We start from the raw sequence: 23,343 nt of genomic DNA, 5'->3' as shown, positions 1-23,343 counted from the left end.
CTTGAGGTGGTGTAATGGCTTCCCTGCTCTGTGTTGCGCAGAGTCCATGATCCTGCTGGGGTCCGTGGAGCGGTCGGAGCTGCAGGCTCTCCTGCAGACACACATCAGCCCAGAGCGGCGGCGGCTCCTCAACAGAGAAAGGCAGCAGGAGCTGAACGAGGCACCCTACGATGGACCCTGGGCAAACCTGCCCAAGCTGAAGCACGAATCTTTTGCTTATGTCGATGAGGATGAGGATACAGAGGAGAAAGGAGAGGTGAGGGAGAGAAGTGGACAGACTGCAACATAGAGGCTGCTTAGAAGCAGTTAGGCATTTGGGGAAGCTGGGAAATAAATGGCACAAGGTGGACTTTATTTTCTCTCCTTTCTGTAACAGCTGCCTCGGCCTCCAAGTCCCACTCCCAGTTACCCAGAAGAGCCAAATGGCCCAACAAGTCCTCTTAAACAAATGCCTGAAACCTTGGAGTCCCAGCAACACTCAGGTAAGGTAACTTCTGTCATGGCTCAACCACCTCCTAGCCAGCTTGGGGAAGCTTCCATGCTAACTGTGTGAACTTGCCTGTGTGAGGGGCTGGTTTCCTAGAGACTGAGAAGAGGAGCTTTCTCTGCTGTTCCTGAAGGACATTTTGTTAGTGCACCCCAACATCAGTGTAATGTACCTGGAAATACCTTCTGTTATGATCCCTCAGGCAGCACGGAATAAGTAGGCCCACAAAGGATGGACTCTCTCTGTCTCCCCACTCCATTCTTTGCAATAACAAAGAATGTCCTTGGACATTTTCTGTAGAGTCTGCATAGAATGGTCCCATCTCTGGCTTCTTTAGCACATGAGTGAATCTCCCTGGGGAAAGCAGCCTGAGAGCTAAACATCTGCACTAAGTTTTTGAGTAGCTTAGGCTGTTGCTCAGCCATCTCCAAAACTGAAAGGCTCCTCCCCTGGGCACACATCTCTTTGATTCAGCTGCATCAATGTGATGGACAAACATTGATGTATTGTGCTCTTTTGTGTCACACCCCAGACTGCGTTAGCTTTGCTTTCAAGACTGTACTCTTAGCTCATTGCTGATTCATTTTTCATGTATAGGTGATGCAGGATGCTGGGTTGTTTTTATCCTTTATGCATCCTGAAATATGCAGAGAGTGAGTAAGCACAGAGATGTAGCCCAGTCTTGAGAATTAGTACAGAGCATAGGGCTTTAGCCCATGCTTTCAGGCACCCAAGCGTTACATGTAATAGAGCATATAGCACATTCGGGTTCATTAACACCCCTCATGTGTGACTAAACCTCTAAGGCACAGAAAAATCCACTTTATGCTTCCAGAGCACTGGAGTGGTGGGTGAGCCATCCACCTATCCTACCAAAGCAGAAAAAGAACCACATATGAAAACAAGGACAGTGTGTGAAACATTTTACGTGAAGCTAGAACTGGGTGACCCAGGAATGACAAAGGAAGTGGAACAAGAATGAATTCATGAGACCTTGCTTTTCTTTTTTTAGTTTGGCTCACATCTGTCACTGTTTCTGTCCAAACTTCCTCCACAGCCTTGTTCCACAACAGCACCAGGCCCTGTCTTCTCCTCTTTCTAACTCCTTGCCTGGGAGTATAATTCTGGTCTTTTCTATTCCCATCATTCCACTGCTGGCAGAATGCATGGACTCCTCACCCCTTGGCACCTGTCACATTCATTTTGTTGAAATGTTTTGTTGCATGGGAATATTCATTCTGGAATGTCCCAGACACCATCTTACAGACTGAATGCCAGATTGTCACCAGCCCAGCTCTATCGTGTCACAGCATTTCCCAGCCTGCCCTGGCTAAGATGGGGCTTTGTATTTTTGTCTCTCATTTGTTCTTCTCTCTTATCCACGTGTTTGTTCTCATCCTTCAGGCAGTTTCAGGAGCCTGAGGAAACTGATCCAGCAGCTCTTGTGCCATTGCAGCCGTCCACATGAAACAGAGAGCACCATCCAGGTTAGGGCTACACTGAGCCTGGTAGTACCATGAAGATGGAAGGGAATGCAATGGATCTAGAAACTTGAGATATTCAGCATTTGGCTAAAGCATGGACACAGTTTTGGTCCTGAACTCTGACAGCATCAGTGGGGAACTCCCTCCAAGGAGAAAGGGTGTGATTACTATAAAGGAGTGTGCATCTTCCTAAAGAGTCAGTCACCTGTGCTCAGGTCTCAGGCTACCATCATGATTGAGTTTGGGCATCTTTTCCCAGTGAAAAAATTAATGATATTTTGGCTAACATGCAATAAAATGCAGTTCTCTTCCGTTTGGCAAACAGTTTTGGACAGATGGAGAAAAATGAAAAAAAAAAAAGCTTTTGGCTCTTGCCATGTTAAACTTGCCCTTGGTTATCTGACACATCTGCACAGAGTTTGGGGATAACAGAGAGAGCTTATGGGAGACCCATCCACTCCAGGGCAGAGGTTGGACCCCAGGTGGGATATCCTGAGAGCATCTAAATCAGTATTAGATGGCCATATTTAGGCACCTGAATTGCTCCAGCAGAACTCCATAGTGAACTGCCACTGTCAAGGGAAGCACAGCAAGGGCAAAGTACACCGCATAATGGATGAGTATAAAGAAAATCTAAGCACTTGAAAAATCTAATACACCATTTGGAACAAAAAGGGGACCACATGGGGTGAGGAGGCTGTGCAGATTTTCCCTTTCTGTACTCTGTGAAACTGTGGGTTCTTTGGCTGTCCTGAGCAGTGTTTTCTCCTACAGGAGCCAGTGGAAGTCATTGAGACAATGACACCAGAAGAGGTAAGACAAGGTGCAAAGATTGAGTGAGGTCATGTGAGTGCTACTTGTACCCATTTCCTATCACTTGCAATACTCCAGGAACCTCAGTGACTGCCAGATAAAGCCATAGCCAAAGTCATTTTCTTCTTGGAGTGGCACAGTGGGCAAGTCTCACCCATAAGAGAAGAGATTGGCTAGATGTGCTGGCAAGACTCTGCCTAATCTGATCTGGCTTTGAAGTCAGCCCTGCTGCAGCAGGGTCTTAGACTAGAGGCCTCCATAGGTGCCCCCTCATCTAAATCCTTCTGTGGGCCCATGTTGTTCCATCATTTCTTACACAAGAGATCAATCATCTTGCAACAAGAAGAAGATGCACTCAGAAAGGAAAGCTAAAGATGTTCACTCCCTCTTTAAGAAGGACAAAACAAAACCCCATCTTCTCAGAAAATCTCTGAATTGCCCTGTTTCCACATGGACTTGACATCTGGCAAGAAAGGGACGGGAAACCTGAGGGGTGAGACATAATGGCTGTACATAGGAAGGAAGAAACATTTACAGGAGAGGACTAGTTTGGGTAGACAAGACAGCAAAGCTGCAGGCACCTTTAAGAGTGACTCTCCTTCTTTCCTGTGTCAGATAGATGCCTGGGAACAGGAGGAGCTGAACAAGAATGTGTGCTTTGACAGCTGCCGCGTAGATCCCTCCCCTTTCCAATTGGTGGAGAGAACCTCCCTGCACAAGGTGAGTGCAGGTATCACCCTGAGGCATACACCACTTTTCTCCACTCATTCCAAGTCCAGTCTATGACTTATTTCTCCTTGTCTTCACCTACAACGACTATCATCAGCCACTTTCACATCGAGCTACAGAAGTGAGCTTGTTCCTGTAATCTCCTGTGTGTATCCCCAATCTCCTGCAAAATGAAAGCCTTTGTGATAAGAAGTCTGAGTCCATTTATTTTAAATGCTTTTGGACAAAAACAAAAAAAAATCTGCTACATTAACAGCAGCATTGTGTGCCTTGCTGCTGGGGCATTACAATGAGATTGACACTCTGCCCTGTCAGTGTGCAGCACTGGAATGAGCACTCCTGGATTTCTCAGGGTGTTTCTGTCAGGGTGTAGTCTGTCTGTGTCATAGGCTCCTCATGGAACTGAAGCACAAGGAAAGAGGAAGCTGGATCATGCAACACCTGGAGTCAGCAAAGGATGACAGGGGAGTAAATCAATCATTGTCTGTCAGGAGGAAGATAGGACTGGGCTTTCATTCAGTGGAAAGGGAAAGCAGTCTACTGAAGCAAAAGTGCACAGTGCATGCTTTTATCAATATTTACTGTGAATGGTTAGCATAGGCCTTGTATGAAATTAATTAATTACTGTTAAGATCTCAGCCTTGAGCAAAACAAGAATAAGCTAGCATATAGTTCAGATGAGTTTTCTTTAGGGGTAGGTAAAGTAATCTGAAAACCACTAGCATTTATCTTTGAGAATATAGGCTTACAAAAAATTATACTGGAAGGGTGATCATGGGGAAAGTTTCGTACCTGTCATACAAAAGAGCAACTGAGAAACTCTGAAATAACAGACAAATCAACTTAACTTGGATGCACCAAAAAAACCAAACCAAAAAACCAACCCAGGGACAAATAATCAAACTATGTGAAACAGGCACAGTTAGAGCTAAACATGAGACTACTGACAATGAAAAGAATACCACAGTTGATCGTGACCAAGCTATATTTAACCACTCTGGTTTCCTTTTACTTTATAGTAAAGTGTCTTATTCTTGAGAAATCAGATTTTTCCTAGTTTACACTTGAACATGACATTCAGTTTCTCATTTGATGCTAAAAAAAAGGTCAAACACTAGCTGTGACAGAATGATTTCATGTGAGGCCACAGTAAAGTCCAGCTAGAGCTCAGCTTCAAGAACCTGGAGATTGGAAATATACCAGAGATGAGCACTGAGAATGTGGAAAGTTTTGGAAACCCAGATCTGTGAATAATAGTAAAATAATGGGGTATATTTAGGCTGAAGAAAAGAAGACTGATAGCAGTGTGATATCTGTCCTTTCAAGGAGACTTTGTAAGAGAAAGGGAATAACTTGTTCTCCGTGTTCTCACTGCACTGGATAAGCAGCAACAAGCTTAAGCTTTCACAGAAAATATTCTGGGACAAGAAAAAAGAAATCCTCTATTGATAAGGAAAGCACTGCAATAAATAACCTAAGCAGCTTCTGACTTTATATATTACTATATGGTAGTTCAGTTTCCAGCACCAAAATCAAACAGGATCTGCATAGGTCTCCAAACGCACAACACAGGGTGTTGTGTTGTATGTGAATCTCCACCAGCTGCAGGATGAGAATGACCTTGACAATGTGCTCTCCATCATCAGCACAGTCCCAACTACGGCTGCACAGCAGAAGGAGCAAAGAGCAGCATTTGGCAGATACAAAAGGGCAAGAAGGGAAGATGTAATTTCTCACTGGGATAACTGCACAGTTTTGTGTCTTTGTGATTGTTATTTCTAAATCCTGAGTCCCAGCTCTAGTACCAAGTTCTGTGTTGCCCATTTCCAAAGCCCCTGAGATGGTCTTTTGTGGTTTTGCTCCTAGACACACACATTGTTCTCACTGCTGGGCCTCAGCCATGCCTACGTAACCAGCATGGGGAAGCTGAGGGGAGTGCTGGCTTTGGAAGAGGTGAGTACACATCCTCTGCCCTCCTCCTAAATAACTGCAAGTGTCCTGTGGATCACTGCAGTAACTCACAGGTGCTGCAAGTTCCAGCTGGGACTGTATATAACTGCAAGTGCTAGATTTTCAGTCCAGTGTCAAAGTCTGAGGCTGCTCTTTGGAAGCCATGTAAAGGAATGGATGACTGCATTTCAGAGGAGGCAGCAGATGTTGTTTACAGGGATGATAACAGGTTCATCTTTTGCATGAGTGCAGGCTTAATAGCCACTCTTAACTGAGCGGCTATTACTGTTTCTGAAAGAGGTGTGGAATTTGTTGTTTACCATGGAATTTTTCATTACATCACCAATGTAAAAAATTATCTACACAGGCTCCAGAGGCAGAGCTGTGACACTATTTGTGATCCCTTTACCCTGGGGAGTAGATGAACTTCTGCTGGGTAGGGCTGGGCCAGTCTCCCTTTCATGTTTTTTATTTCTGAAGTGTTTCTCTTTTTTCAGCTCCAGAAGGCAATAGAGGGTTCCACCCGTTCTGGGGTCCGTCTCCGACCTCCCCTTGCCAGTTTCCGTGACATCAGCCGGAATTCCAGCACCACCAAGGTCGGGCAGGGCGCGCAGGCGTGGGGCCGGGAGGACAACGGCACGGTGGCAGCAGAGCAAGAAGCAAACCTGGGCACTGAGAGCCCTCTGCCCCCCAGCTCACACTCCCCCCAGCCCTCACACTCACAGGAAGAGGGGGAAGTCCCCAGCTCTGCTTATGCCACAGATACCGAGCTGGAAGAGATGGAGATGACAGGGCGAGTTGCTGAAAACATCTCAGACATCCTCAAGGACATAAACCTACGTACTACTGACCTGGATGAAGACGAGGATGATGAAGATGATGTTCCCTTATAGCTGGTGTGAGGGTAGCAGTCCATCACACTATTCAGTGAGCCAGTCTTCTTGTGTTTGCTCCTCCAACAGAAGCTTTTGGATGTTCTTTGCAATCCCCACAGAGGAACGATTCAGCTGGGAGGAGGGACATCAGACTGACCCTTTCTTCTGATGCTTTCCCTCTGGGCAGACTGTTGGGCTGCTGGACTGTTGGGGCGTGTGCAGGTGTCAGATGTGGACTGCAAGGAGCCTGAGTACAGGCAGAGCACACTGTAACAGGACATGGATACTGCTGACACAGCCAGGATGCCCTGGGTCAATCTGCCGTGTGGAAAGGGGAGGAGGATCAGTTCTCACTCACCACTGGTGCAGTCCTTCCAGCCCTACCAGGCCTGCACACAGACCACAGCCAGACCTCCAGCCTAGAAGCATCCTTCTGCTTCTGACTGCCACCCTGTCCATGCTGCTGCAGCTCCTTTTCACTGGCTCTTATCTTGCACCCGCCCCCAAACATTCCCATGTAGGACATTTTTATTCTTTCTCAATTTTTACTCTGGGATTTTCCTGGATGGGGATGCAGTTAGGAGCTTCTCCTCTGTCCTATAGCTGAGCCATGCCCTAAAACAGATAGGAGGAAAGTATTTGGTGTATGTCTCATGTCTTGAATTCAGCCAAGGCTTTAGAAAACACTGGAAGGGAAAAAAGCTTTTGTTTTCCCATCATCTCTGAAATTTTAAAACAGAATGGGAAAATCTTAAGTGAGGGCATCCTCAGTGCTGGGGGAAGAGGAGTAAAACAGCATGTATGTACCTATATTTCAAATAACTGTTTGTCTCTCTGAATCACTGTTCACAATTTTCCACAGTTATAGTCTTAAAATATAAGAACTCAAGAAAAAAAAATAATTCTGGAGTGTTAGCAGGCTGCCAAGAAATACAGCAGAGGGAAGACACATTTTCTACATTTTGAAAACAGGTTTCTTTCTGAAAACTCCTGCACTCTTTTCCTGGTAATTCTACCCTGCCTACTTTCCACATATTTCTGCATACCTCAGATCTGAGAATTCCAGCTCTCACTTTTGCCAGCTTGTCTCTGTTGTGACTAACAGCAGAGACCTCAACCCTTGTCTGCAGCATCCCTCTCTATTCCAGTTCTAAATCTGGAGCAGATCTGCATCTTGCAAAAAGACGTCTTGTCAGTTCGTGCCATGCATGCAAAACCTTGGCATCCAAAGGTAAGGTGCTGCTTTGTTTAATTCACCACTCTTGTGAGGTTTTCTCAGTAAACAGGCAAAACCAAATTCTGTGTATTCTGCAGCTTCTTCTAACAGTCTACATATTTTTCTACCATATTTTTGGTGTCTCATACCACTTAGGTGCAGTCCCAAGCAGCCTATTAGATGTGTTTCCACTTATCAGCAACAGAGAAGAAATCCAAGCTCTGAAAATACATTCTTGGGGGTAATCTCATTCCCCTTCCTGATATTAGTAAAGCATTATCTAACTTAGAGTGACCAGTTCTAGTTTAACACATGATTTTCCATAAGCTGTCTCAGGAGCAAGTCAAAAATACCATTACTTCTAACCCAGCCACCAAAGGAAAATTCCCTCCTGGCTTTAATTCCAAGGATTGACCTTGCACCAATTCCTCTCTGATGATGCTTATGGGTGGGAGAATCTGTGACAAGCTTACAGTAGAAGGAAATCTTCCCTGCCAGTCTCTTGCAGAGAGAGAAATTTACTCTTGCTCTCTGGAGTTCAGAGCCACCCAGGTCTGTTTTGTTTCAGGCACAAGATCACCCTTGATAAGCTAACTGGGGACAGTCTTCCCTGCCTTAATGATGGTCTGTGCTCCGGGAGCCACCCTGTCCTTGTGAGGAGACAGTGGTGATCTGAGGGCAAGTCCCGTGCACACAACAGCTGCTTGGCTCCACCAGAGGGGCACCTTTGTGTCTGCCAGGCATCAGTACAGCCTCCCCACTACCTTTGTGTCACCTTCTGCTGCCTGCAGGGAAGAGGCAAAACAACTGCTTCTTTTTTGGGTTTTTTTTTCTCAGGGAATTGTGATAGTCCCTTATATAATCAGAGGAGAAAGGACATTCCTTTTACAAAGGCATAAATATTTAGTGAGTGACAACACTGAGTCCAAATCTGGTCTGAGGGTCCAAGCACACCCAAGAAGGATGAGTTTCTCCAAGTCATACCCAGCCTTACTGTGCAGGCTTGTATTTTACAGCTTAAGCACAGGCTTCCACTGAGACAGATGAGACAAGGAGAAACTTTGAGGCTGGAGTCAGCACACCTCCCCCTCCTCTCTCCTGAATACAGAGATATGCTCTGCTCCAGTCCCACACTTCTCCTACAGTGTGTTACAGAAGAACTGGGATGTGACTGGCTGAGAAAGCAGATGGGAGTCTAAATCAAAGCCAGCGAGTGTGTGAGTCATGACAGACAGATTGTGAGCTGGGGGAGATGAAGCTGGAACAAAAAATGATGCACATGGAGAGAGGCTTGGGGAGTGAAACACTGGCTAACCTGGAAAGCTTCTTGAGGCTCATCATATGAGATGAGAACACACGTGTTCCCACACATGCACACACAGGTACCTCTCCACTCCTGTTGCCTTTAGCTGTCCCTGGGTTGCTGTAAGGAGCAGGATTGCTCTCTGGGGGGGAGCTGAAAGGTGGCTGTAACTGCTGCTCCTTGTGGACACTACTCAAGATCCATTCCAGGTATTGCCTCCACCCATGGAACAGAAGCAGCATCCATCTGCACCATCTTCTCACCTTTATTCATACATGAAAATGTGTAAGGAGCCAGGATGGGACAAAAAACACTCTGCAAAGATGGTTTGCAAAGGCTGAAGTTGTTTCCACTTCCATCTTATCAATAAAATCCTCACTGAGCTGCTGCCAAGTACATTAACAGGTGCAAAATGTGCAGTAAAATAATACTAAGTCTACCTTTGTCGAGGGTACTTTAAGTTTGTGCCCTCTCAGGCTATCCCACTACACCCCCTCAAAGTTTAAACTTGAAACCTTTGTCCAGCAAACAAAGTCACACTGATCTGTCACTCTAAAACCTGCATCTCCCATCCTATCCAAATAGCACAGATTTGATTAGCTACAGGAAAAAAACTTTTTTTTCTCAATCCAAAATATCCCCAGAATTTGTATCAGCTGTGAGGTCTTCCCATCCAGACAGAAATTCACATCTAGCAAAAAACTGAACTCTTCCTTTAACATTGCACTTAAAGGTGAAAGCAGAGTCTTGTTTTTAAATGCATCAATATAAAGAATTGAAAAAATAGGGAAAACTTAAGGTTGGTAAGACAACAAGTGGGGCTTTAGGTAGGTGTGACATGGCCAAGAGACTTGGCCATGAGCTGAATGAAGGAGAAAACACAAGGGGATGAACTACCGAATAACAAGAAAGATTTGCCTCAACAAAGTAACATTTTTGGTTGCCATTTGAGACTAAGGAAATTCTAGTTTTCTAAGCCTATGGGCAAAAACAATTATTACAGGCAGAAACAGAGAGACAGAGTCCATAAAAACAACATCCCCCTTTTGCCCAGTCACACAGATACTGTATAGAAGTGTGTGTTTTGTGGCCAAAGAGTACAAGATCAGCAAAAACCAGCTGAGCAAGAGAAGATCCCTCTTTGCCAAATTAGTCCAAGCCCAGGAAGGGTATAATTAAAAACACACTGTTAAAAAAACAGTCACAGCAAGCACTAAACTGCTCATGGCCACATAAGCAGATACCTGGGTACAGCTCTTATAAAAATATAATCAACACTAGAGACCAATAATTAAAATTTACACATAAAAGCCGTGCCTGAGCATTAGGGTTAGGGTCTTAAGATGCAAAGTGATGCAAAATTTTTAATGCTGTGTTTGTGGGAGACAAGCTTAAACTGGTCCTGACAGCCACAGGCTGTTCTTGTGTGTCCTCCCAGCCACTGGACAGACAACCCTGTGCACGTGCAGTCAGGCACACACACAAACATCACCTGTGTCAAATCATGGCTGTGCAGTAGCAGAAAACTCTTCAACTCAGTTTCCTGTGCCTTGAGCCACATCTCTCCTTCCCTCAGCGTGCTGGATGTCACCAAATCCCAGTGCAGCTTCAGTGCAAGACAAACAAGACTCTGCTGTGGACACTGCTGGCATTAGTGTGATAGCTAAATGAGGTAGAGTCTCACCCAAACCTATTACTAGTCCAAGCACTGGACTTTCAAATGAGCATTTGCTTCCATTCCAGCCTTTTCAGTGTGCTGCTAGTGCAAACATCTTGTGCTGTGTAGTAAAACCAGCTACAGAAACACGTCTAGCCAACTAGAAGAATTACACCTGATATGGAGGACAATGTCCAGCTGTAGCAAATTCATAAATGAAACAGAATGCAGAGAAATGAAAATGTGAATTGCCTACTTTAGAGGAGCAACAACCTAGGTACTGCTAGTACCTGACCCTTTACTGAATGGCTACTCAGTTGGAAGAACAGAAGGTAAAGTTACAAGGCATCTGAGATATACTCAGAATTAAAGCCACATAAACTCAAGGTAGAAGCTTTTCAGTTTTTCTCCACACAGAAACAAATGCAAAAGACAGTAATGAAAGGTTTATGAGAAATACATTTGAAATGTTAAAAAAATCTGCTTTTCTCTCCCCCCTCAAACTCCTATAGTGCACTTAAGCAAAGTGCTGTGAAAAGAAATGGGAGCTGAGATGGCTGGATTGTGACCAAACATGTCACAGAATCCTATGCTTAACTCAAACTGGCAATTTCTCTGGCACAGAAGATAAGATCTGTCTGAGGAACCATGCAGAAAGTACCCTTGCAGCTGGCAAAGTGCAGATCCAATGAGGTGTACAGCAAGAATGCTCTTATGCCCTTTTTAGTTACCCTTCTCATTAATCACTTAGAAGTAACATATGAGGTATTGTAAAACAGCAACGTGAGAGAAACATATGGCAGGTTTGCCATCTAGTCTAAACAAAGAAATAAGCAGAAAGTGGAGATGACAGCCTCAGGCAGATAGCATAGAACAAGGTTCATGCTGGGGCTAAGCAGCTAAATCCAGAGAAGATGAACTGAACTGAGGGGTAAATCCAATCTAGTATGATGACAAAATAGTTCTTTTAGGTGAAACACTCATCAGCTGGACAGCATCTTTGCAGCATAATGTGAAATTTAGAAAAAAAAAGGCATTTTTCCTATGCAGAGGTATGACTTCTAGGACCAGAGACATTTTGTTTTGCCAGGAACTCAAGTCTTAAACATATGCGGAATAACTGATTTCATATGACACACTACATTTCAAAAAGAAAGTAGTTTAGAGGCCATTTGGGGAAAGAAAAAAAAACCACAAAACCAAAACCCACAACATCAACAACATCAACAACAAAAAACCAAAACAAACAAACACCATACACAAAACCAGGAGAGAGTACAGGGGAGACTTACAAGGATTGACAAAAAAAAATTTAAAAAAACCCTCAAAAACAATGAACAAAAAGCTAAAGCAGTTAAGTAAGTGTGTCTTATGCAAGTCACAATTAATTCTATGAATATAGTTATGCAGACATACATACCAAGTGGTGGGTGGCAATTTATTTGGTAGCAAAAGCAGTTAAACTGGAAAGAAGCAAATTAAATTCAAATAGAACACAGAAAGCAAAAATCAGTGCAATCTCCCTGGCTGTAAAATATGCTATGCCTTGAGCAGGGCAAGAGACACTGCTTAGCTCCTGGAAGAAACAGAGTCTGAAAAGCACAAGTATCTTGACAAGGAAATAGTACCTTTTATGGCTAGAATTTAAAAGTCTCATATGGCAAACAAACTATGGCAAACAAGCTACTGGATCTACCTCATGTCCTGCATAAAAAGCAGATGATACAACAGTGTTGGAAGTGCAGAGATGTTTCCTTCCCTCTGGATGGACCAATTCCCCAGTCTGCTATGAGGACAGGGGGCTGAGAAGCATTTAACACTGAAATGTGAACCCAGAGCCGAGCTACCCAATGTCAGTACCTCTTATAACCTAAGCACCAGACACCATTCTGTGTCCTAATGGGATGTTGTGAAATTTCTGTCCGACTCAGAGTCAGATGTGTCTGCATCTCACCAGTATTGGGACAAAACTTGTATGTATCACCCGGAAAATGCTTATTCAGTAGAACAGGAAAACTCACTCTGTGCTAAATTAGAGGATTGTGTTGATGTGATGCTTTCTATCCTCAAATCTGGCCTAGGATACATGTCCTGGTAGTCACAGACACACATCAGATTTTAGCCCAGTAGAGTCAAATATGTGACATTCTTTCTTAGTGAGAAATCAGATACTTCCTATTCTGGGGTGCTTCTCCAAGCCACCAAGGATCCTTTTCAATGTGCTCCATCAGGCTATCTCCTTGAAACCCACCCCCTCTTCCTAGGATCCTCCTTCCTGAGACGCAAGTCCCCTGGAACCGGTCCCACAGAAATAAAACACTTCCACCAGCCAGGAGGGCAAGACCACATTCTGTTTAATAACAACTCCATAAAGGACTGTACATGCTATTTTGAGCTACCTCCCCTCCTTTACTGTGGTTGCTGCCACGTACAGGCATGGAGGTGTGTAGTGCCATATAGTTCTCTAAGTCTATATGTAATGTGTGCACATGTATGCAGGTGGTTGCACATGGATGTATTCATATATAGCTTTGTAGAAGTGTTTATCTTGTAAGTCACATTATCAAAACATGCGAAGTATATCCAACAAAAATTTTCAGGCAAACATGTTTTGGAGCTGGAAGACCAAAGGCAAATCAGACTCATTTTAGTTATTAAGGGCTAGTGTGGGACAATGTAAGGATGAAAGCTTTCAGTAGTGGGTCCCTTTCCCTTTTTGTTTTACTTCCATTCAGTACCTTCTCCCCAAACATCAGTGCACCTCTGCAAACACTAGCTGAAAAGGATACAGACAATCCCCATGCAGCCTCCCCGCTACAGAAAACATGTACAGGCTTGGGGGAAGCCCTTGAAAACTGCTTTGCAGCAACCTCCATTGTCCCATGTGCTTATGCTAAAGGACTTTCAGATACTGAGAATACAACATTTGAAGACCCAAGCCTTTAGTTATTTTTACACATGCTTCAGGAATCCATTCTGCATGCCACCCCTGAGACTCCCATCCACCACCCTCGTACCTCCCAATTCCTCTGCCTGTACCCACCCACGTCTGAAAAGAGCTGAACAAGAGGAATCTTGTTCCCTGTAAAATTACTTTTGAGTTCCAGTTTTATAGTGTAGGGATTCCCAGAGACCTCCAATCATGCACAACATCCACAAATCAGAGAAGAAAAAAATTAAAGCCAAACAAGAATATATACCTGCAAAAGAGCTTTTGGCTTGCTACGTTGCTCAAGCATGCAGTATCTGTAAAGAAGGGAAATCCACCTACACTTGCCTCATGGGAACATGGCAGAGCTCTGGAAGAGGGTTCTTAACCTTGTGGCCTCCAATCCAATCATGACTGGATTTCCATGCCCAATGAAAATGAATCCAGAAGGCCAATGAATCTGGACTACATGCCTTTATCTTATTAGAAGCAAATCTTGATGCACAATCTTGTTTCCATAATGGAGAAAAGCCTTTTTAGATGTTTTTGTCTTGCAAGCATGGACATTTGATCCCTTATGGGAAAGCGAAAACAAGACTAGGTTTCAGAGGGCATTTAAAATGTCCCCAGCTGAAGGAGATGAGGAAGATCCTAGCAGGAGCATTCTTTCCACAGAACACTGCAACCCCTCTCTTCCCAGAAGACAGCAGCTACTACACATCAGTGGGTAGGTCCTGCCCATGGCAGAGGGGTTGGACTTGATGATCTTTAAGGTCCTTTCCAACCATTCTGTGATTCTGCAGTATCTGCACTGAAACCATTCTTGAACAAGTCTTTCCAGTTTCAGTAAACATGCTCTTTCTCAGAATCACAGCCTGACTAAATTTTTCCTCTTCCAACAATGCGTATCTGCACCGGAAAAATACAGCACATATTTCTTTTCTTTTGTGCAGACCAACACTAACAATCATAGAACTTCTCTTCATTTCCAAGGAAAAAATAACACTTTGGTCTGCCTATGCTGGGGAAAATGTCAGTGCAAGGACGTAAATAGACCCTGATGTTGCAAGTGCAGATCTTCCACGTCCATTTGTTAACATCTAACCCTCACGCCTCACCCCAGTCAATCCATGGAGCTGGTTGTGCAGCTCAGGGAGCACAGTGCCTCCGGCTCCACGACATAGTCTGAGACAGAGAGAGACACTGATCTGGCACAGAAGTCCAGCTCTTATGCTTTTGCACAGGTTCACTACTACTCAGCCTGGGAAAAGCCTATGGTACAAAAGAGGCACCTGACATTGACTTTACAGCTTGCAATCGTATTTGAGACTGTGCTTTAATGACTGTAGGCTGTCCTACACGTACATTGTAGTTCTAATAGGCACCATTTTACTCACATTTTCCCTGTTTATTTTTCCTTTCCCTGAGCCATGGCATAGAAATCTTTCCCTGTCAGATTGCTACAGGGGAGGAAAATCAAAGATGAAAGTATTATTTATTTACATTTTTCTAGCTGTAAGCTGCTGAAAATCTCTGTATTGGAATTTTTTTTCTTTACTTTCTTTTCTTTTTTTTCTTTTAGAAAAAGTCAAACAGTTAGTTTAAAAGATATGCCAAAGTTGTCTGAACAAGGAAAGCTGGAAAATCCACCTGGGAGAAATGAGAAGGAAGAGCTTAGACTTTGCCAACGTTGCTCTGCTTTTTACAGCATTTAGAGGCAGGTTATCTGAGTTTGATTCTCCTTCTAGGCAATTATCAATACAACAGTTAAGGCAAACTAAGCAGAATTTAGGTATTTTGGCTTTCCAGTGAGATCAGAACTCACACTAACTTCATTTGGGCAAGGGGAAAGTTCTTATTTTGTATATTTCTCATGTGATTTCCCTGAAGAACGAAGCACAATGTGAACTGTTTCTTGAAAACAACGAAGAAGAAGCTAGCAGGTACCCAAATTCAAGGAGGTCTCTTTCCTATCACTGTCTTAAAAAAAAAAAAGTGTGGCTTGGACTGAGGAGTACCATAAGCTGCAACAATCCTGGACTTACAGCTTGTATAGCAATTCTGTACCTCAGTCCACTCTGCTGGGAGTCTGCCACGAAGCTTCTTACCTGCGTTGTGTAAACAAAAGACATCCAGCTTTTCTGGACCTTTTTCCAAGCCTTTCTCTCCATGTCTTTCCCTCTCTGCCACACAGTGGTGCACAGGCCTGTGCTGTTGCACACAATCTTGCCTCATCACAACACCTCCTACCTCTGTCACACAGACATGAGACTTTCCTTCTCCAGTTCTCCAGGGCTACATTGAACGTCTTTCATTGCTGCTGTACACAGTACAGCACGCGCAGGCTCTGCCTAGGAGTGAAGCACTCTTCTGTATCTCACATTAGACTGGAACTGGCCTGAAAATAGGGATAAATATCCCTTCCAACAGCTATGCTTCACTCTTCAACAAGTCTTCCCTCTTGCAATTACAGGGCAAGACTTGTCAGTATCTTTAGCTGCCAGGGAGTTTAGTCACTGAGTGCATACACGATTTGTGCATGTTAATTTTATTAATTTCATGCATATATCAAGTTACTCATGTCCTTCTGCCCAGTTTCCAGGGTTTACCTCAAAAGGGCCTGTGGAAGGGAACAGCGAGGGAAACAACAGGCCATATATAACAAAGACCAAATCGAGTAAGAGCATACTAAAAATTCCAAGGAAAACACTAAAGAAGAAAACGGGGAATAATGTCCTTCCTAGTACCCCAGTGGGTCTTACTCTTTTCAGACAGACATACCCCAATCAGCTTAAGCCAATTTAAGTTGCACCTGCAACCAGTCTTCCACATGACCATCTACACATTTCACCAGCCTTCAGTGATGCCTGCCTCACCAAGAGAAACAATATGAAGAGTTCATCCCACTGAAACCTTTATTTAGGTAGGGGACTGGGTTAGTTTTCAATGGGGCCAGTTCCTGAGCAGCCAAATGAGTGTTAGTGCTGGTGCTTTATAGGCAGTAGAAGTACAGAGCTGGTGGTGGTGGAAGAGAGGAGGAGGCAGGACAGCTCTTTTGAGCAGCTTAGACTCATCATGAAGATGCCATTTCAAAGTGCACTTTCCCAGTTTCTCCAACCTGGTAGAAAGGAAGGCCAGCTGCTGAGAACATCACTCTGTCTGCCCCTGCTCACAGCTCCTCCATCTTCACTTTTATAGCAGGGTAAAAGTCCCTGGCTTGGTATGGGCCAGCTGCGCATCAGCACCTGCCCAAGGGCTGTGGGAGGTGAGCATGGTCAGAGTAGAGCTCCTCTTCCTTCAAAGCAGCTCACCACTGGATCAGCTTAGAAGCATGGCTAAACTCTGTTCTCTGCAGCAAGCCTGTCCTGAAAGGTGATGTTACCATTTTTTAAGGAGGAAAGCAAGCAGATGACTTGTCAGCAGCTTTCCAAAAGAAGATGATGATTCAGAGGCACAGAAACTGAAAGAAGCAGATAAACTTCTCTGTCCCAGAGCCGGAGGTAATGGAATTGAAGAGAACCCAGAAGGCTTGTAAAGAAAGCTTCAGATTTATATAAAAGAAAAACTTATGAAATAGTATAACTAATCAGCTAAGAGCAATCATGGCAGAAGGAACGAGAGAGAATTTTCTTCCAGAAGATTTTAAATTAGGGTCACTTCTGGTTAAGCCTTATTTCATGTTTAGCACAGTAATTTCAACAAGTTCCTACTGAACACAAAGGCTTGGTGAAAAGATGGGAATCTTCTATCTCCATTACTACAAGAATATCCAAAATCTTCTGTAGAGCAGCTTTGCTTCATAATGGGTTTGTGGCAACAAACTGAGAGCTCAGTTTCTTAGTAAGTGCAGATCAGGGATTCTGAGCTCACCTTTCCTTCTTATTTACAGCCTCACAAACACAATTTGGGCTCTGACTATTTGGCTGGACTCTCTCCAACTCATCCCTCCTCACCAGGATAAAGGGACTGCAGGCCAAATTTCGCTCACAGAGCACCTGTGCCTCCCATATGCTTGAATAGGTGTATCTATATAATAACAGCTTTTCTGGGAAACCTACAGGAGGTTCCAGGTCTCTCTCTCTAGTATTGGATACACACAGGCAGCAGGCCTGTTATGTAAGAAAAGGACAGATTACACAAACAATTTTCCACTTTCAAAGAGATTCAAACTGCCTTTCCAGTTCATCTCAGGCTGCTCACTCAGGTGGCAAGTGTGGACAGGAAGACCTGCTCTCTCTAGTCAGACTCCTAGCAATTAGCTCTTTTGGACTGTGGAGAAGTATGGAAAATAGCCTTTTTCTTTCTTTCAGGAAAGGGCTGACATTTTATTATTCACAGAATGTTAAGTCATTTATGAAAAAAAAAAAAAAAACCAAACCAGAATTTAGTAAGCTGGAAGGTTTTTACAAAGAGTGGTGTTCAAACCAGTCTGCATTCAGAGAATGAGCTCTCTAGAGGTTTCTAAGATAGCAGGTTATGGAACTATACAGAAGGGTATAATTCTTTATCCCAATTCTACAAAGGCTAGAAGAATCTACAGATTTTCTGTTCCTACTGGACTCCACAGAATTTTCTGTATGGCCAATTTTTTTCACACTTTTCCTTATGCATATAACTCCCTGTCACTGCTTTCCATGGAGATAAGGTATATCTTTCAGACGTCTCAGTAAATGTACCACATGTCCATCTGAAAGAAAAAGAAGCCCTGGACAACTTGACCCACTTGTCCCAGTCCTATAAACAACACAAAGGGATCATCAGAAGCTACTCTGAAAGTTACTGTAAACATCCAGATTGGTCCTGGAGAGGCACATGGGAACAAAATGGTTTGGAGAAAGAAACAACAAGCCACCCAAATCGCCCACAAAGATACACCCCCAACCGTGTCTGCTTCCCTAAAGACCTTTTAAAAGGGAAATAAAAATAGCTTTAAACTTACTCCTTTACTCAGCTGCTGAAGTGCTCTTGGCACTTGCCCCATCTCCCTTTTCTGGCTAGTGTGATTTCCCAGAGCCTGCTCCACAGCTGGACCCAAGCCAGGCCAGGACAATGAGCTACCACTGGCCCTGTAAGATCATTTTTATCAAGCTCTTCTGCCCAGGGGAGGTACCTGAATGTACAAACATCTTTGAAGAGATATTGAAAGCTCATCATTCAGAAGAAGAGTGACCTCCTTAGAAAGACGGAAGAAAGATCAAGCAAACACGTAAAAAAAAGATGGGTCACAAAAACTTTTCTCTCTTACCTACACCGAACTACCAGTGTAAACATCCCAGAGGTCTTTCATTTAGAGGTGCAATGGAGAGGGAAGACAGATCTGCTCGAAGTGGACTTGGCTGGAAAGACCTGGGTATTGAAAAAGGAGTCCCTCTTTTTGCAGCTGCCTCTGTCAGTGGGAAAAAGCTGATTGGGATAAAGTTCTTCCTGAGAGTCCCATTCCTACTTTTCACAATTCCTGGACACATTTGCTTTGCTTGCCAGGAGCTGTCTAAATTCTGAGACTTGATGATATTCCTTCAGTCACATTTTGTTCGCCTTAGACATTCTTCCCTGAAAATATGCAGGAACTGAACCTGAAGCAGGAAAGAAGCATGTATCACTCTCCTGTCATCCAAAAAACACACCAAGCCTGAAGAGGAGGCAAAGAAGAGACAAATGTATCATGAATTAAACAGAGCAAATATGAGTCAGAGTAAGTGAGAAAGAGTTGCTCCCGGAACAGTATGGCAGTGTCCAGGCAAATTCCTTTCTCTAGCTCATCAGATCCAGCATCTGATCTACACCCATGCTCTGCTGATGCTTCCTTGCAAGAGGTCCTGCAATTAAAACTCAGCACTTGGGAAATCTCTGCTGGTTCTGTTCAGTCCTCCAGCAAAATCAATAACCTCATACAATTTTTGCTTTCGTCCCTGTTTATTTTCTGGTGAGAGCTGAAAGTGAAACAATTTCCTTTCAAAACCTCTCCCTCCCAAAAGGAGGTCTGTGAAAAAATGGCGAGGAACTGCAAGAGACCAAATTCCCTCTAATCAGAGAATCATGTTTTTTTAAACAAAAAAATATATACCCCGTACAAATACGGGAAAGTCCTGAAATCAGCTTTCTCCACACCTAAAAAAGAGATGGGAGGGAAAAACAAACGAAGTACTGAGCATTATTTACACTACTTGGGGCTAGGAAAACAAAAGAAGAAAACATAGGCAGGAAGAAGAAGACAAATAGGAGGAGAAAATTTCCTCTCACCCCTTTTCATCCAGCTATATTTGGCACTGCAGGAGTGGCAGAAATGGGAGAGGTGCAGTATTTCTGTTAAGTCATGTCTGGAGTACAGGCCTTTCCCATTACTAACTGCTTTGTTATGAACACTTATCCAGAATATAAAAACGCTAAAAAAAAGTGCAAAAACTGAAAACTCTAATGTAAACTAGGTATCTGTGATCTCATAGCTGTACACACTGTTCCTGGACCTGCTGCCTACTCTCTGGGTCTCCCCATTCTGCTGGCAAGGAAAAGACAGAAGGACACAGCAGCAGCACCAAGATGGGCATGTCCTCAAGCCCCCTGCAAGAGTCAGCTTTTTATGGCTGTCTCCGTAGCTGAAAATGTCCTTTCCACTGGCTTCCAGTGCCCACTGCCAAAAGGACACACCACTCTTGCCAGCTCCTGGGAAGGCAGAAATGTCAAAGAGAGAAACAAACAAATGAAAGAGACCGAAGCATGAATATCTGAGAGCAGGGTTAGATTTGCATCTGCACCCATTTGTCCATGCCACAGCAGAGCCGTGCCCACAGAGCCACTGTGGCAGCACAGCCCCGGCCCCGGGAGCGCAGCTCTCACCATCAACCCTACAGCTCTGTACCAAGGTGCTGCTGAGGATCTGGTCACACAGCACATCTTTCATGGCCTGATCCTCTGCATCAGCCACAATCCCAACGCTAGCACAATCTAGATCTGCAAAGCCACAGCTTCCGTTTTAAACCAGTTTATATTCATATATTCTATGAAATAGAAGGGGGCCATGTCCACAGAGCAACGTCCATTCTGCCAAGATGAATTCTAGCCACAAAGCTGCTCCCTACACCAAGCCTGTCTCATCAGCCACATCCCCAGTACCAGAAGAGTTTGTATCCACAGCCAAGACTTTGTATTAAAAAGATTTAGAAATTATTTACCAATCCAGATCTCTCCAAGCACATCACATGTTGCCCAGAGCAATGAAAATCCAAAATATGTGTCCATGGGGGAGGGGAAGAAAAGGTTTTTATGTGTCAGTCACTTAGAGATTTTCCTTGTTTAAAAAAATAATTAAATGTCAGGAATGGAAGGTGTGTCTGCTTGGAAATATTGGGAGCTGGAGAGAAGAATCCCTATAATTGCATTCCTTGCCACCCCTCTCTTTGTTCAGCAATGATGAGTACTTCACAGAAAGCATCAGTTGTTTGTTTCTCCCTCTTCCTCATCAAAAGACTGCACCCCAGAGGAGGTGACATCTGAGACTTTGCGGCTCAGTGCAGCATGTTCCATCTCCTCTCGAGGAGACAAAGATTCCAGGTCCCGGCACACTGCATCATCCTCCTCTGGAGAGGGCTTCTTGTTTAGGAGAGGAGCCTTCTCCAGCCTTGGGTTCCCTTCATCCTCAATGTGGTCCTCCATGTACGTGCTGGACTCAGCTCCACCCCCACCCTGAGCAGTCTGCAGGGGCCACACGTGGACCAGCCCCGTGCTCTGGATGAAGTTCTGCTCCTGCCGCTGCTGCTGCAGCTGCTGCTGCTGGAGAAAGCTGCTCTGAAGCAAAATGCTTTCCTGAAGGTTTGTCTGGGACTCATCAAAATTCTGGCCTAGGTAGGAGCCAGTTGCTGGGGAGGCGATGAGGGACTGGTCACTGGCCTCCCAGGCGTCGGAGGAACCCAAGCAGTACATGCCCTGCGAGACGTAGGAATGAGGCCAGCTGTCATACTGCGTCTGGGCCATGTGCTCTGCAAGCAAAGGAGGCAAACAACACACAGTTAGACACTCTCCTAGGCCAGGCTGGCTCATCCAGATAGCCTGTGTGCCTGAGCATGGCAACGTACTGCACAGGGTGGGAGAATCCTTTCGAGGGAATGAAGGCGAAGAGAAAACAGTTCTGGGCAGTTGGCAGCTGACCTTGATACCCACAACTGACTGTAAGAGCTGGTAGCTTTCCACAGTTGTGCTCCAAAAAGACAAAAGGTTAGAAACTCTCTGCTAAGATTAGATTCCTTGGAGACAGCTCCCCAAACAGGGATGCTCTAGCAGATCTTACTGGGGCTACAGAATAAAACAGGGTAGAGCAAAAGAGAGCAACCAGAGCAGGAAGGGGGTGTCTTAAGATTAGCAAGAAGCACTGGAGCTCACCTTGGCTCTCCATCAGCTCCTGATAGTTCTCAGAGTAGTTGCCTGCTGGGTTGTCCTGATTTGAGTTTACACTCACATCCTCACCATCCATGGAGGACCAGGCCATGAGAGTCGCTTCAGAAATAGCAAATTGCTCCATCACCCCTGTGCCAAAGGAGACAGGGAAGGGAAGCAGAGATGCGTTAAAGCCTCCGCTTCTCGCCATCATCCTTCACCCCACCTTTTGGCCACACTGTCCCACTCTGGTGGGACACCTATCTCAGCAACACCCATCATCCACAACCGGCCCTCAGCCTGTCCACCCTGCATTCCACTGGCAATATCCCAGCCACCAAAGTCTCTCTCTACTTCAGCCACAGCCCTTCCCGAGTGCTTTTCTCAAGCTTCTGCATTCTGGAATCTCTCAACAGAGCTTCCTCTCTGGGGGCACCCCAACCACACCCCAAGCCAGGTGCCAGACAGCAGGCACGGCTACCTGCGAGGAAGCGCGCCTCCTTCTCGCCGTCGCTGAGGTCCGAGTAGGCGTCGGCGTCCTTGCGCGCGCTCTCGTGCGTGCGCTGCTGCTGCTGGCTGTGCGCCTTGCCCCAGCCCTGCCACTCGATCATGTGCGCCACGCGGCCCTGACCCATGGCCGTCGGCTTCGTCACGTGGTCCTTCATGCTGCGAGATATCCCTAAGGGGCCAGACATTGGGAAACGAGGCAGGGCTATTACACAGCTCCGGCGTTTCCCGACGGGGCTTTTACCTCTCTTACTAGTGGAGCTTCTCCCCTCCTGTCCTGACAGGGCTGGGTGTCTCCCACCTCTCACTGCATCACTCTCCAGGGGAGTTTCTCCAACTTTCCCTGGACAAACTCTCAGAAGGGGGAAAAAAGGAACCCCAAACAGAAAAGACCATTTCCTTCCTTGCCTAGAATCCATTTAGGATAGAGCTGGGCATGAAGGATTGAAGCCTGGAAGTGAACAAACTAAGAAACAGAAAATGGGGTTAAACCCAAGACTGAGGGGAAGCAACTGAAGATGTCTGAGCAGGGGTGCACAGTGAGAAGCCAACAGGAGTAAGACAAATCTGCTCTTTAAAAGGGCAACAACTGTGAGATTTCTGTATTTAGAACCACGTGGTGCAGACTCCTCTAAGGCCATGAAAAGGCGAAAGCCAGAAAGGAGCAGTTGTGAGAGTGACAGAGAGATATGGGAAGAGGCACAAAGGCCTGTGGAGAGAAGCTGCCAAGGATAAAGTCGAATTTTGAGGACCTCACCAGAGAAAGATGATTTAGCCAAAGCCCCAATCCCATAAGCATTGGAGTTGCGTTTCAGCTTGGGAAGGATGGAGGTCGTATCTTCCATGGAGAGCTGAAAAGAGAGAGAATATGAAGAAATGATATACAGGAAGGAGAAAAGGAAGTGAATTGAAGTGAGAAAACAGTAGGTAGCTGCAAGATGAGGAGCAGAAGCAAGCAGTAAGAACAAAAGAAGTAAAGGAAAAATGAGAGGCTGTTTAACCAGGACTGGATATTGCACAGCACCG

The 23,343-nt window shown here is 44.9% G+C and overlaps 2 protein-coding genes across 2 annotated transcripts in view; one reads left to right on the top strand and one right to left on the bottom strand.

Moving 5' to 3' along the window:
* The window catches only part of CLCN1 (chloride voltage-gated channel 1), a 59,204-nt gene extending 51,818 nt beyond the window's left edge, over positions 1-7,386 (top strand). Inside the window, exons 16-22 of the mRNA XM_050981591.1 lie at positions 42-256; positions 377-482; positions 1,892-1,974; positions 2,746-2,784; positions 3,400-3,504; positions 5,380-5,466; positions 5,961-7,386. Coding sequence (XP_050837548.1) covers positions 42-256; positions 377-482; positions 1,892-1,974; positions 2,746-2,784; positions 3,400-3,504; positions 5,380-5,466; positions 5,961-6,356 — 1,031 coding nt within the window. The 3' untranslated portion in view covers positions 6,357-7,386. The remainder of the gene's footprint in view (positions 1-41; positions 257-376; positions 483-1,891; positions 1,975-2,745; positions 2,785-3,399; positions 3,505-5,379; positions 5,467-5,960) is intronic.
* Positions 7,387-12,847: 5,461 nt separating this feature from the next.
* The window catches only part of FAM131B (family with sequence similarity 131 member B), a 32,451-nt gene continuing 21,955 nt past the window's right edge, over positions 12,848-23,343 (bottom strand). Inside the window, exons 4-6 of the mRNA XM_050981589.1 lie at positions 22,292-22,489; positions 21,817-21,960; positions 12,848-21,416 (exon numbers count right to left, since the gene is read on the bottom strand). Of these exons, the coding sequence (XP_050837546.1) occupies positions 20,872-21,416; positions 21,817-21,960; positions 22,292-22,475 (873 nt within the window). The 5' untranslated portion in view covers positions 22,476-22,489 and the 3' untranslated portion in view covers positions 12,848-20,871. The remainder of the gene's footprint in view (positions 21,417-21,816; positions 21,961-22,291; positions 22,490-23,343) is intronic.

Source organism: Serinus canaria, chromosome 1 (genome assembly GCF_022539315.1).
Source record: "Serinus canaria isolate serCan28SL12 chromosome 1, serCan2020, whole genome shotgun sequence".
NCBI lineage: Eukaryota > Metazoa > Chordata > Aves > Passeriformes > Fringillidae > Serinus > Serinus canaria.
This window is presented reverse-complemented; position numbering and strand designations above follow the sequence as displayed.